This window comes from Choristoneura fumiferana, chromosome 11 (genome assembly GCF_025370935.1).
Source record: "Choristoneura fumiferana chromosome 11, NRCan_CFum_1, whole genome shotgun sequence".
Lineage (NCBI taxonomy): Eukaryota > Metazoa > Arthropoda > Insecta > Lepidoptera > Tortricidae > Choristoneura > Choristoneura fumiferana.
In genome coordinates, this window is record NC_133482.1 from 16961431 (window position 1) to 16974821 (window position 13391).

The window sequence follows — 13391 nt, forward strand, 5'->3', positions numbered from 1 at the left end:
TTACTTTAAGAAGATTTATTTGCAATAATTTCCGTTTTAGCTAAAAATACTTAAGAGAAGTTTCCCTGCCGGCCGCGCGGCCGCTTTAGGTATTCGTTTGGGATATTGCTGTCTTTATCGCTCGTGACATAAGTGCTCGCAGCCGCCCCCCCCCCATGCCTTCCGCAACGACGTCCGTAATATCGAGATAGCTGTAGGCTTTTCAAGATTTGGGCGGTTGAATTTTGGGTTTCGTTGTCCTCATTTTATACGTAAAGTATAGCACAGAAATCAATGATATTTTGCAATCAAGATATTCATTACATTTTCTATGCCTGTGGTTTTATAGATTTTTGTAAAAATGCTTTATTAGTCTGTAATTCTCGTGCAAAGTTGACATTTTTTTTTGTCGACTTTTGAGCTCCTGTAATTCTGATATTACCATTTATACGAAAATCTGTAAAACCACAGGCATAGTATAAACAACTAGTCTATACTTACAAAATTTCATCTATTTCTGTTCCCTAGTTTTCAAATGAGACCGGGACTACGTTTGTTTGGAGAATGGAACGAAGAGACTTCTCTTAACTAAAATAACTTTGCTCCCCTTTAGCTGAGTACCGTCACCTGCATCAATAACTTTTTTTTATAATATAGTGCTTACGAAATATTTATTGCTAAGACGCGCTACAGAAACCCGTTAAAGGTTTATATGAGACGAGAATGTAGGTACACTCCGCACCGCTCGCAGCATTGCTTTAAAGAAAAGCGAAAAGAATCACACCTGCAATTACCCTTTGTCGTCTGCTCCTCCAACACATAGAGCGGATAAAGTGGAGCTCGCAAAAATATCTGACACGTCTTTCGGCCAAGAAAAAGAGTCGTATCAGAGATAGTTATGCACGCTTCGTTGTGTCAGATATTGGTGCTGGTGGATGTACCATGTGGTCTATGCGATTGCTTAACTGAGTGAGTTATCTTGAGCTTTAGTGAAGTGCCAAAAATTATGTTATCATCCACGTACAAGACTACTCAGCAATGTCTGAAGTAGTTTTTTGAATCAGGCGTTACTTTGCGGAGTTCCATATCAATTAACTAAAATAATTTCTTTGCAAAGGTTTTTAAGGTGGTGAGCAAAGAAATTCTTTTAGTTCATGTCTGAAGTAGCAGTTTTTGAAAGTAGATTTTTGCAGTACTTACTCGTTTGTCAATATTAAAGGTATTTGTGGGTATTCGGTTGTACATGCATTAGTTTTGTCAAATTAAAGGTAACAGATCATTAGAGCCACCCGGCACCCGACCAGCACCGCCTCGACTTTCGGCGTCCACTCGCTGTCGACAGGTTTTCCACGGGTGCCACGGGTGGACGCCACGTTGACAACGAGTGGACCTCGCGAGGTTCTAGTAGTCAGTATGGCGGCGAGCAGCGGGCTGTCATCGAGTGGACCACTCACCGTCCGCGCGTGGCCACCTCGCGAGTGAGGCGATCCGGTGTCGATACGGAGTTGATGTAGTGAGCGCATACCCATACATATAAAAATGAAGAATACTAACCGCTCAAGGCGAGGTGGTGCTGGTCGGGTGCCGGGTGGCTGTAATGAGCTTATGACCTTAAATCTGGCTTTTAATTTGAACTAAAAGCATGGCCCTATAAGCCATGTATATAATTAAATCATTCATCCTGCGCGGGTGTTAGCTGCAGAATTGATTGGTTCGATATTTCTATGGAAGTCCGTTATTTTTGAAGCTAGAGGTAGAGCTATGTTTTCGAGCGTAGTATGACGTACATAATATGAAAGAAAGAAAGATTTATTTGGTTCCATCAGTACCACCACCGTACAGTAATAAGACTAAAACTAACAATAAAAACTAAATTACGTGGTGACACGACAGGACACCAAAAAGGCCACCACTCAGCATGTGTTGCCACACGCACAATACAATACAATACAAATTATTATTTATTGATCACCAAAAGCAGTACAGAGACATTACAAAAATAGAACAATTCAGGTAGACAATAGGCGATCTTATCGCTAAAAAGCGATCTCTTCCAGACAAATTTCTGAGAAATTAATAAGTAGGCGTTGCTATACGTAATGTACAGCAAACGCTGGTTTTCTGTGGAGCACATACATAGGTAGATTTATTTGGTTCTATCTGTAGCTTTAACGGCTGGATGGTTTTGAATATTATGAGGTATCATTAGATTTGTAAAACTGTCAGAGTGACATTCATATTATGATAATATTTGTGAAATTATCAAGGTATCAGCAAATAAACACAATAAACTAACTAATTATAAACATTCTCTCCTCCCATGTCAATAACATGAATTTATAGGAAGGGAAAAGTCACAAACTGATGTTCCTCAAGTTTAAAAACCAAAGCAGAAATGCCCACCGAATCCCGCATTTTTCGCTAATTCGTTTTTTTTTTAATTTGAATGGATTAGCTGTTATTTGTCCCTGAATGTGTCCCAAAGGACTGACATCGGAGCGAACGCTGGAGTGCTTGAAACGCCCTAGCTCTTCTAGTTTCAAATAAGTCTCACTCTCATTCCCTTTATCTTTTTGTGTGGAGAAGTCTCCAATTACCTTTATTTAAGTTAAATAATAAAGCCGTGGTGGCCATTAGGTTTGACCTATCGCCTCTCAAGCAGAGGGTCGTGGGTTCGAACCCCGGCTCGCATCTCTGAGTTTTTCGAAATTCATGTGCGGAATTACATTTGAAATTTACCACGAGCTTTGCGGTGAAGGAAAACATCGTGAGGAAACCTGCACAAACCTGCGAAGCAATTCAATGGTGTGTGTGAAGTTCCCAATCCGCACTGGGCCCGCGTGGGAACTATGGCCCAAGCCCTCTTGTTCTGAGAGGAGGCCTGTGCCCAGCAGTGGGACGTATATAGGCTGGGATGATGATGATGATGAAGTTAAATAATAATATTTTAACTGTCTATTAATTCATGTAAATTCCAGCACGTCTTTACCGGCATAATACAAGATACCTATCACAAAATGATCCAGAAAACTTAGAAAGTAAGAAAGCAAAAAACATTTATCGATCTTCTCCTTCTATATATCTATCTATATTTTATATCTATATTTATAACTATAATACATTATAAAAGAAATCATCGAAATGTATGCGTAACTTCCCAACGATGACACCGAATTGGATAATTATTTTTTTGGTGTATTCGTTACTGTCAGGGTGTCGGGGTCTATGCTAAAAAAAGACGGAAACGGGGGTGAAGCCGCAAACAGCTAGTTGCTTATAAAATTGCACTTAAGTAGGTAAAATATATCTTGCATACAAATATCCTGCTTGGAGTTAAAATAGTTTCATTTATAGGCTATATGGTAATACTGCTCAATAAAAAGCGGGTCGTATGTTTAGATAGAGGCTGATAATCAGAGCCCGGATTTTTTGAGGCATTTTTGATCTGTCATAGTGACCTAAAGGATATCGATAATGATATAATCGTGAAATACAATATAATACAAATATTCTTTATTGCACACCATAAAGCAGTAAAAATACTTATAATATAAAACACTTAGAGTTAATGATTCATGGACAGGGATATTTGGAAATATTTCTGATTCGCATTGGCGATCCCTAAAAATAGAGAACCTACTGTGTTAAAAATTAAGTTGTGTTAAATACTTGTGATGTATAGATATCATTTAATAATGTAAATCTGTTTAAAAAAATGTACCTCGTTGAGTTCTTCTCAACAGAGTTTTTCCAAACCGGTGGTAGTTTTTTTTTTGACATTCATAAGTGCTTGTTTTTATCCTAAATTGAGTAAAGATATTTTGACTTTGACTTTAAACACTCGAATATAGGCATAATAGGGAGTAAAATGGTAGAAGTGGAAGAGATTGGTCCCACTTGTAATAAAACAGAGAAACCACTGATTTAACATTAATTGCCGATTGTTCTTCATCTTATTGTCCCCTTATTATAAGGGTGAAAAACAATGAAATCTTAAGCTTTCAAGGTACAATGACCCTGTAAAATGATTTCTACGGTGCACCGCGGTGATTTGTTCATTTATGTTGTTGTTAAACCCTGTTTGAATTTGAAGATCTACTAAACAGTTCCGTATAGAAATATAAACTGTGAAGCCGTGGTGGCGTAGTGGTTTGACCTGTCGCCTCTCAAGCAGAGGATCGTGGGTTCGAACCCCGGCTCGCATCTCTGAGTTTTTCGAAATTCATGTGCGGAATTACATTTGAAATTTACCACGAGCAAAGCTATGTGTTATTCCAGACGTCCAGCTACCTACATATTAAATTTTATGACTAAGCCCAGCGGTTGTTATTTAGAGGTTTTATCCCTATCCCACGGGAGTATCGGGATAAAAGGTATCCTATGTTTAAATCCAGGTTATAAACTAACTTTTTGCCAAATATCATCGAAATCCGTCCAGCCGTTTCAGCGTGAAGAAGTAACAAACATACTCACTCACTCACTCACTTACAAACTTTCACATTTATAATATTAGTAGGATTAGCTGCGATATTAGTAGGATTAGTGGGATTTATTATAGTTTCCTTGTTCCAGTGCCCACTGCGCATGTGCAAGGCGTGTTGGGCAAAAAGGCGGCACTGCCGTGCGACATCCAGCCCCTGGCCGCCGGAGACCAGGTCTCCATGGTGCTCTGGTTCAAGGAGAGCGACGGGGAACCACTTTATAGGTAACTATGACGAAATTATTTTTATTTATTTATTTATGTGGTAGAGCCTTACTGTATCCACTTGTTGGCTGCAGTACGAATGGGCCGGCTCGACCGGGTTAGTGCCACACTCCCACAGAATACCGGCGCGAAATAGTAGTTTTGCTACTGTGTTGCGTACGGTGAGTGGGAGATCCGGAAAGGACATGGGGAAAGACCTTTGCCCATCAGTGGGACATCAATCTAGGCTAAATAATAATCAGTTCGTAGGAATATCCTCCCAACTTGTACTTTTTACGAAGTTAAATTTTATGATTGGTTTTTGGAGTCTTTTTGTATTTTTTATTTCAACTCCAAATTTGTTACTTTTACGGGTATCCCGTGAAACCATATCGAAAATACAAACTGAGACATGGATGCACAGAAAAACCAGAAAAAGAGACCATCGAACCCAGGTCCTCAGCAATCCGTGCTGCGTGCTATAATCCCTACAACACCGCTGGACAGGAATCTAGACTCGAATTTTTCCTATGCATACATATCTCAGATAGTAAGATAGATATGATCAGTGAGATATGTATGCATAGGAAAAATTCGTGTCTAGATTCTCAGCGACGGTGGTGTAGCACGCAGCACGGATTGCTGAGGACCTGGGTTCGATTCCAAGCGCTGGTCTCTTTTTCTGGTTTTTCTGTGCATCCATGTCTCAGTTTGTATTTTCGGTAGATAAATTTAAAAAAGTTCCAACTAATTCTTTTCAATTCCTAGCAATAAATTTAATAAAAACATTTATTCTAAAGAACTCGCATGCGAGGACCAATCCTGAAGTCCCGAGGGATATGAGCAGCCGATGTCGAGCAAAGCCTGCTTCCAAAGTCACATAATCGAATAACAGGAACCTTTTTAGGGTTCCGTACCAGATGTGATGTTGATGTATGTGGGATCGGGTTCTGCCTTTCGCAGAATTATTGTTTGCCAAATGTTTCATTTGCCAACTCCCCCCGACGCAAAAAGAGGGGTGTTTTAAGTTTGACCGCTATGTGTGTCAGTGTGTCTGTGTATGTCTGTCTGTCTGTGGCACCGCAGCTCTGAAACGGGTGGACCGATTTGAATGCGGTTTCTTTTAATTGATAGCAGGTTTTCTAGCAGTTTAGCCGTTTTTGAGGTATTGAGCTTTGAAGTGATGAAGTCGGGGGGTTTCCAACCCTTTGTTGGTTAGGTTAGTTCTCCGAAAAAATCCTAAAATTACTTTGCAAACAAATCACTGCATCGAAAAATCGTCTTAGCAACTCCTTAATGGTTTCAAAAGATCTAACTAACGATACCTCACACTACAAAGTTGGATGAGAAAAAAAAACACCCCCACTTTACGTCTATGGAAGGTAGAGTACCTTTTTTTATGGATTTTTTTATTATACCATTTTGTCGGCATAGTTTTCATATATGTATATTCGTGCAAAATCACAGCTTTCTACCATTGATAGTCCCTGAGCAAAGCCGCGGACGGACAGACATACAGACAGGCATACATGGCAAAACTATAAGGGTTCCGTTTTTGCCATTTTGGCTACGGAACCCTAAAAAGCTAGCGAGTTTGTGCGAGTGGCAAAAAGTGGCGGGCGTACAAAGGACACAGACGCGATAATATTTCTATTCCGTTCGTTATTTGTATATTTCTGCTTGATATTTTAATAATATCGGTACCTATATTCATCAATTTTAATACCATAAAAGGCGTATATTTTGGGACGCACGATATCCGGCAAGAAAGGATCTCCTATCTTTTATCTATTACGAGAGCCCAGATTAGAAGTATAACGTATAGCAAAAAGAATCTTATTAAATTGGGTATCTACTTCAGTAATTATATATTAATTATATTATATATCTTATTGTTTATACGAGTACAACGCAAAAAAAAGGAATTTAGTCATACTCGTTACATTTTGATGAGAGATACAAAGAGTGATAAAGCGAGAAAGAAGGGAAGAAGGGGAACGGTACCAGCAGTGGTGTAGCGGTATAGCTCGCGGTACGGAATACCGAGGACCTGGGTTCGATTCCCAGTGCTGGTCTTATTTTTCTGGTTTTTCTGTGCATCTATATTTCAGTTTGTATTTTCAATTTAGGTTTTACGGGATGACCGTAAAAGTAAAAATTTTGTAATTGAAATAAAAAATACAAGAAGATTCCAAAAAAACAATCTTAATGTAAAAGGAGCTTGTTAGTAAAAAAATTTTTTTTAATTAACCGTGCGAGCGCGGAGCGTCTCCGATTCCGTTTGTGCAAAAATATTTTTCGTTTGTCCAGCGGATGCTCAGCGTGGATCCGGCGGATGTCCGTTATTCTTTTTTGCAGGCTGCTTTTTCCCATCGAATCTCGTGAATTTCTGTAAGCAGGTTTGATAATTATTTGTTTTTTATTCGGGCTGAAAACGTAAAAAATATTACTCTTTCAGTCATTATATAAAAACTCGCCTGTCCAACAGCTCACGAAACCACTAGTGGCTAGGGTAATATTCAGCGTTTTCGTTGCGTTTTTTTTTTGTTCGACTGGATGGATGGCAAACGAGCAAGTGGGTCTCCTGATGGTAAGAGATCACCACCGCCCATAAACAACTGCAACACCAGGGGTATTGCAGACGCGTTGCGTTTTTCGTCATTACCGTTCCGACAAGTTTACAATTAAGAGATGAAGGGTTAAATTTTTATGCTACTCAAGACAGTAAAACGCTTGAATATTCACTAGCATATGTAATTATTTGGTGATCCGAAGAAAACAGAAAAAAAAACAATGGAATGTGTCTCGTAGAAACATTTTTTCCAATAGCAAGCGCTGTTTGTTGACAGGTGTCCAGGAAATCGACACGACACGTGTCTTTATCCAAACAAGTAGCCCCTGGCAATAATAGATACTAAGGGTCAGAATATAACGTAAGAAACGGGAGCGAAAGCAATTTGTCAACAAATAAGTTGCCTCAGTCTATTACAGATCGCCCGATACGCTGAGTCCAAATATAAAATAAACGACAATTTTGTCCAAATCATATCAAGTAAGGATTATGTGTTAGTATTTGCAAAGGTTATTTTGTCTTTATGAATGTGTCCTTAGTATACAATGAAATAATACCTATAAACAATTACTTTGCTCACCCGCGATCTTACGATAGCTATTCTATGCAACAAATGTGTGTTCATACAACTCTTCCACCTCCACACTGTAATAACACACATACTGATAAAGTTAGTTATTACTTACACAATTTTTTTTATAATGTGAGAGAGAGAGAGAGAGAGAGAGAAACATTTATTTACACATATTCGATACACATAAAAATACATTAGATGGAAAAAATAAAAATAACATCGAATAGTATAAAGTGGACCCCACTCAGCATAGTGTTACGGCAAGCCGCAACGCTGTTTCTCAGTGGGACCCATTTAAAAACTAAAACATATAAAGACATACAACACACTATGACGACACGAACGCCAGCGGAAGGAAGTTCGCAAAAAAGCTTTCAATCCGGAAGCATATATGGCAACACTCGATCAGCTTAACTATTTTCGAAACAGTTAAACCTTGACAAGTCAGACCAGGATTGTAGTGTTATATTTACAATAATTTCAATAATAATGACATTGTGATGCATTACAATAACTCTCAATAAACTATAAAAACAGTGCAAAAATAAAATAAACATTCCTGATTAAAGACTGTGTGGGAACACAGCCCGGCCCATCGCAAACCCGAGGCCGTATTGTCTAATGTTTCTGAAGTTCGCGATCGCAATGAAATGACAGATTTCGCATACAAACACTGTCATTTGATTGCGATCACGAGCATCAGAAACGTTAGGCATTACGGCCTCTGTTCACGATAAGTGAAGGTACCGTCATTCTTTGAAAAAAAATAAAAAAAAAATATTTAGACGACCAGATGGCCTAGTGGTTAGAGAACCTGACTACGAAGCTTGAGGTCCCGGGTTCGATTCCCGTGTCGGGGCAGATATTTGTATGAAAAATACGAATGTTTGTTCTCGGGTCTTGGGTGTTTAATATGTATTTAAGTATGTATCTATATCTATATAATTATATTTATCCGTTGCTTAGTACCCATAACACAAGCTTTGCTAAGCTTACTTTGGGACTAGGTCAATTGGTGTGAATTGTCCCGTGATATTTATTTATTTATTTATTATTCGTAGACTTTCTCAAATGCGCTCAAATGTCTATAATTACAATTAATATTTATTTTACAAAACCAAGCACAATCGCACCTATATATGTCCGCCGAGAGTTTTTTTTTGAAGTGTCGCTGACTGCCGCCTTTTTTACGGTTGAAGGCGCGCTGCAAAAAACTTGCACCAATCAGCCACCGACAGCAAAGAGAATGAAAATTCAAAAATTGTTCGCCATCCAAAATACTTGTACACAACTCTTGTCCGCAGTTACGACGTCCGCGGCCGTCTCGTGACGCAGCCCAAGCTATGGTCATCACCCACGGGGTTCGGTTCTCGGGCCTACTTCCGAGCAGCCGCCTCCACGGCAGTCCTCCTAGTGGAAGGCGTGGCCCCACCTGACGCGGGGATGTACCGGTGCAGAGTGGATTTCAAGAATTCGCCGACGAGGAACCTGAGGCTCAATTTTACTGTTATTAGTGAGTACTTTTGTAATATCTGAATAAGCAGGCTCGATGTAGGCACAGTATTCGTGGCAAATGATTTTCTAACCCTGTTGATATCCCACTTCCCGCTCTTATATTAATACTAGCTTTTGCCCGCGGGTCCGCTCGCGTGGTATTCGGTTATCGCGCTGTTCCCTCGGGAACTGTGCATTTTTCTGGGATAAAAAGTAGCCTATGTCACTCTCGGGCTCATAAACTATCTCTATGCCAAAAATCACGTCGATCCGTCGCTCCGTAATGGCGTGAAAGACGGACAAACACACAAACATACAAACACACTTTCGCATTTATAATATTAGTATGGATTATAAATGTGAAAGTTTGTGTTTGTTTGTTACCTCATCACGTCTAAACTGCTGAACCGATTTAGATGGTATTCGGTATACCTACAGAAAGTGAGTCCCGGGACATGATAGTTTTTATCCCGGACACTGAATAGTTCCCGCGTGATAACGATAAACGAATCCCATCAATACATTAAATATGAAATCAGAGCCAAGTTCAATTTTATGATATGGTATATGCCTTCAATGTTGAGTTTAACGACAAAAGAAGTGAGATCTAAATGGGTACCAAGTGCCAAGGTGCCAAGTTCAATGGTCAGTCCTGAAATTATTTTATAACAACTTAAAATAAAAATTATTTTTATAACTCAGGATAATTATAATGAAGCCTAATGTCGGATTTGGCTAATTCTCATATCATCATCATCATCATCATCCCAGCCTATATACGTCCACAGCTGGGCACAGGCTCCTCTCAGAGCAGAGGGCTTGCCATAGTTCCCACGCGGGCCCAGTGCGATTGGAACTTCACACGCACCATTGAATTGCTTCGCAGGTTTGTGCAGGTTTCCTTACGATGTTCCTTCACCGCAAAGCTCGTGGTAAATTTCAAATGTAATGTATTCATGTGTAATGTATTCTCATATACGAATTATTATTAAGTACCTACTAAAACAGTCATGGAAGAACCCTATGTTCAATGGCTTGTTTCTACCAGGAAGCCACTTTTCGGAAGAATAAAATAAGAACTTTCAGCTTTATAACTTGTGAAGGCTAATACAATTTTATGCTAAGGGTATCCATGTTTAATGAATAATGCAGTAGATTTAAAAGCACTTTTAATAGCCATATCGTCAGTTCGAAAAAAAAAACATCATCATCAAATTTGGAGTTGAAATAAAAAATACAAAAAGACTCCAAAAAACCAATCATAATTTGATTGCTTAGTAGCGACATCTCTTGTCTGGGTGAGCGGTTGGTTCCGAAAGAGTGTGACGTCTCTCGATGACAGCGGAACATAGATGTCGCTAGTGCTGCTGCATAAGTAGCGTAGTAGAAATAAGCAATCTGAGATATGCATGCATAGGAAAAATTCGTGTCTAGATTCCTGTCCAGCGGTGGTGTAAGGGTTATAGCACGCAGCACGGATGCTGAAGACCTGGGTTTGATTCCCAGCGCTGGTCTCTTTTTCTGATTTTCTGTGCATCCATGTCTCAGTTTGTGTTTTCGATATCATCATTTTAATTCTAGTTTATGATTGCGTAACTGTTACAGTATTTCCGCTATTTGACGACAATACTCAAAGGAATCTTTAATATTGAGTCGGCCAAAACACTCTCCCTAGACAGGGTCTTTACTCGAGGGGTCGGAATTTTCGTCAATTTTCGTAACATCTTAGCAGGTATCTACGTACCGTTAAATTCTTGATTGACGTACTGTAATTTGCTTGGTTAGGGTACAAAATATTTGTTATTACTTTGTAATTAAGAAGAAATTTGTTGTGTAAAGCTTAACTTTAAAAACGGATCCTTGAATCGAAATGAGTTTTGCAAATTACAATAATTTTGTATTTACCCCTCGTCATGGGATATACGAAAAGACATCCCTTAGGTACAATCCAAAAAACTCAGCACCTCAAACAGCCAGGTTTTCTTATGAGAATCCAGTGAGCAAAATCGCATTTTGCTCACTCCGTGAGACAAAGTAACTTTTAATTCTGGACAGTGCTGTGTTTGTTCACTGAATTACAAATATCTGAACTTCACTTTGATCTGGCACTTTCACTTCAACACGAAAAAAGCGAGAGATAGGATCAAATGTGTTGATTACAATGTTAAATTAAATTACATGAAAAATAATTATTTCCAAAATGTCAAAATATTCCCACTGTTTTAAAGTATGCTACCTCGTTGCACCAAAGCCACTGCTCTTGTTTTTTTTTTAGTAGCGTTCCGTATAATGCCTACCTCTTAGAGTTGGAATAAATATTTTCACCTCAGCACCTCAAACAGGCAGGTTTTGCTATGAGAAATCAGTGAGCAAAATCGCATTTTGCTCACTCCGTGAGACAAAGTAACTTTTTAATTATTTTTTTAAATGCTGAGTACAGTGTAGGTCTACTCACTGAATTCCAAATATTTGAACTTTATTTTGATCTGTCATTTCACTTCAACTCGAAAAAAGCAAGAGATAGGATCAAATTTGTCGATTACAAACTTAAATTAAATTTTTGGTATTAAAAATATATCGAAATATTTCCAAAATGTAAATTTTCCCGATCTTTTAATAAAGTATGCAACCTCGTTGCACGAAAGCCGCTTCTCTTGTTTTTTTTTTTATAAAAGAATTCCGTATACTGCCTCTACAGTGTAATTATTATTTGTTAAATTGAATGATTTTTTAACAAATCTATTTATGTTTATGTAATAGAAATCTTAATAAAAATCATATTTAAAGGTTTAATTGTTCAACCTTTTCAATTACCCGAGATGAGGCTTTTGCAGTATTAAAAAATAAGTGTGACATTAGTACAAGAAGTTAAGATTGCATGTTATGAGTATGCGATTTGTATTGTAGCTATTGGACTCTTTTTATGGTCCTAAATGTAATTATTATATTTGATAATAATCGGATTCTGTTTTAAAAAAATGTGTTTGTTTTGTAAACAGGTATATGTATAGGTATATGTGGTTTTATTCTTATGTTACATTTAAATTATGTTCTCGCTGCTGAGGTGAAAAATTGTATGTGTCACACGAGACCAAAGTTTTTTGCATCTCGTGTATTTCAATCCCTTGCTGATCTCAGGATTCTAACCTAGAATCACTCGCTGACGCTCGTGATTCAATTATAGAATCCTTCGCTTACTCGGGATTCAAAATCAACACTCGCAACAAAAAACAACTTTGCTCTCTTGTTGCACAAATAACTATATCAAATTAAATGAATTTGCAATTAAATCTATTTATGTTTATTTCATATAAATCCTAATACAATCATATTTAAAGGTTTAATAACATTTATACTTAATACTTTATACGCAGCGGCGTCCTTAGCCCATGTAGCGGCCGTGTGCAATTATTACTTTAGCGCCATCTAGGAAGCGCGCGGTCAAAATGCAATAGGTACAAAGTTGCCGCGGCCGGCGCCTCTAACACCGCTGCGCCCGTGTGCAACGCACACCCTGCACTATAGGTAGAGACGCGACGCCTCTGTTTATACGTTTATTGTTCAACCTTTTTAATGACCCAAAGAAAGCCCAAAGATGAGGGTTTTTGCAGTAGGTATTAAAACATATGACATATTTTACAAATAAGTAGTTTTAAGTTCAAATTACGATGCATGTTATTAGTATGAGATTTGTATCATACCTTCGACACTTTCGTTCCGAATTCAAAACATGCCGGAGACTTTTGATCATTGTCTGGCGTTTTTAACTTATTGGTGACTTTTTAAAGATGTAATGGTGACGGTACGTATTATTTTAGAGTAAAGGTTTTAAATGTGCTTATTATATATTTGTTTCTTAGTAATCGGATTATTTATATATTTTTATATTGTATTGTGTATGTGATTTTATTCTAACTTATGTTCTCGCTGCTGAAGTGAAAAGTTAAGTCAGACGAGACCAAAGTTTTTTTTTTGCATCTCGTGTGTTTGAATCCCTCACTGCTCTCAGGATTCTAACCTTGAATCACTCGCTACGCTCGTGATTCAATGATAGAGTCCTTCGATTGCTCGGGATTCAAATTCAACAC

The 13391-nt window shown here is 38.3% G+C and overlaps 1 protein-coding gene across 1 annotated transcript in view; it reads left to right on the forward strand.

The window, feature by feature from the left end:
* LOC141432873 (neural cell adhesion molecule 2-like) overlaps positions 1-13391 on the forward strand; it is a 141338-nt gene that overhangs the window by 66305 nt on the left and 61642 nt on the right. The window contains exons 2-3 of the mRNA XM_074094683.1: positions 4552-4684; positions 9114-9322. Coding sequence (XP_073950784.1) covers positions 4552-4684; positions 9114-9322 — 342 coding nt within the window. The remainder of the gene's footprint in view (positions 1-4551; positions 4685-9113; positions 9323-13391) is intronic.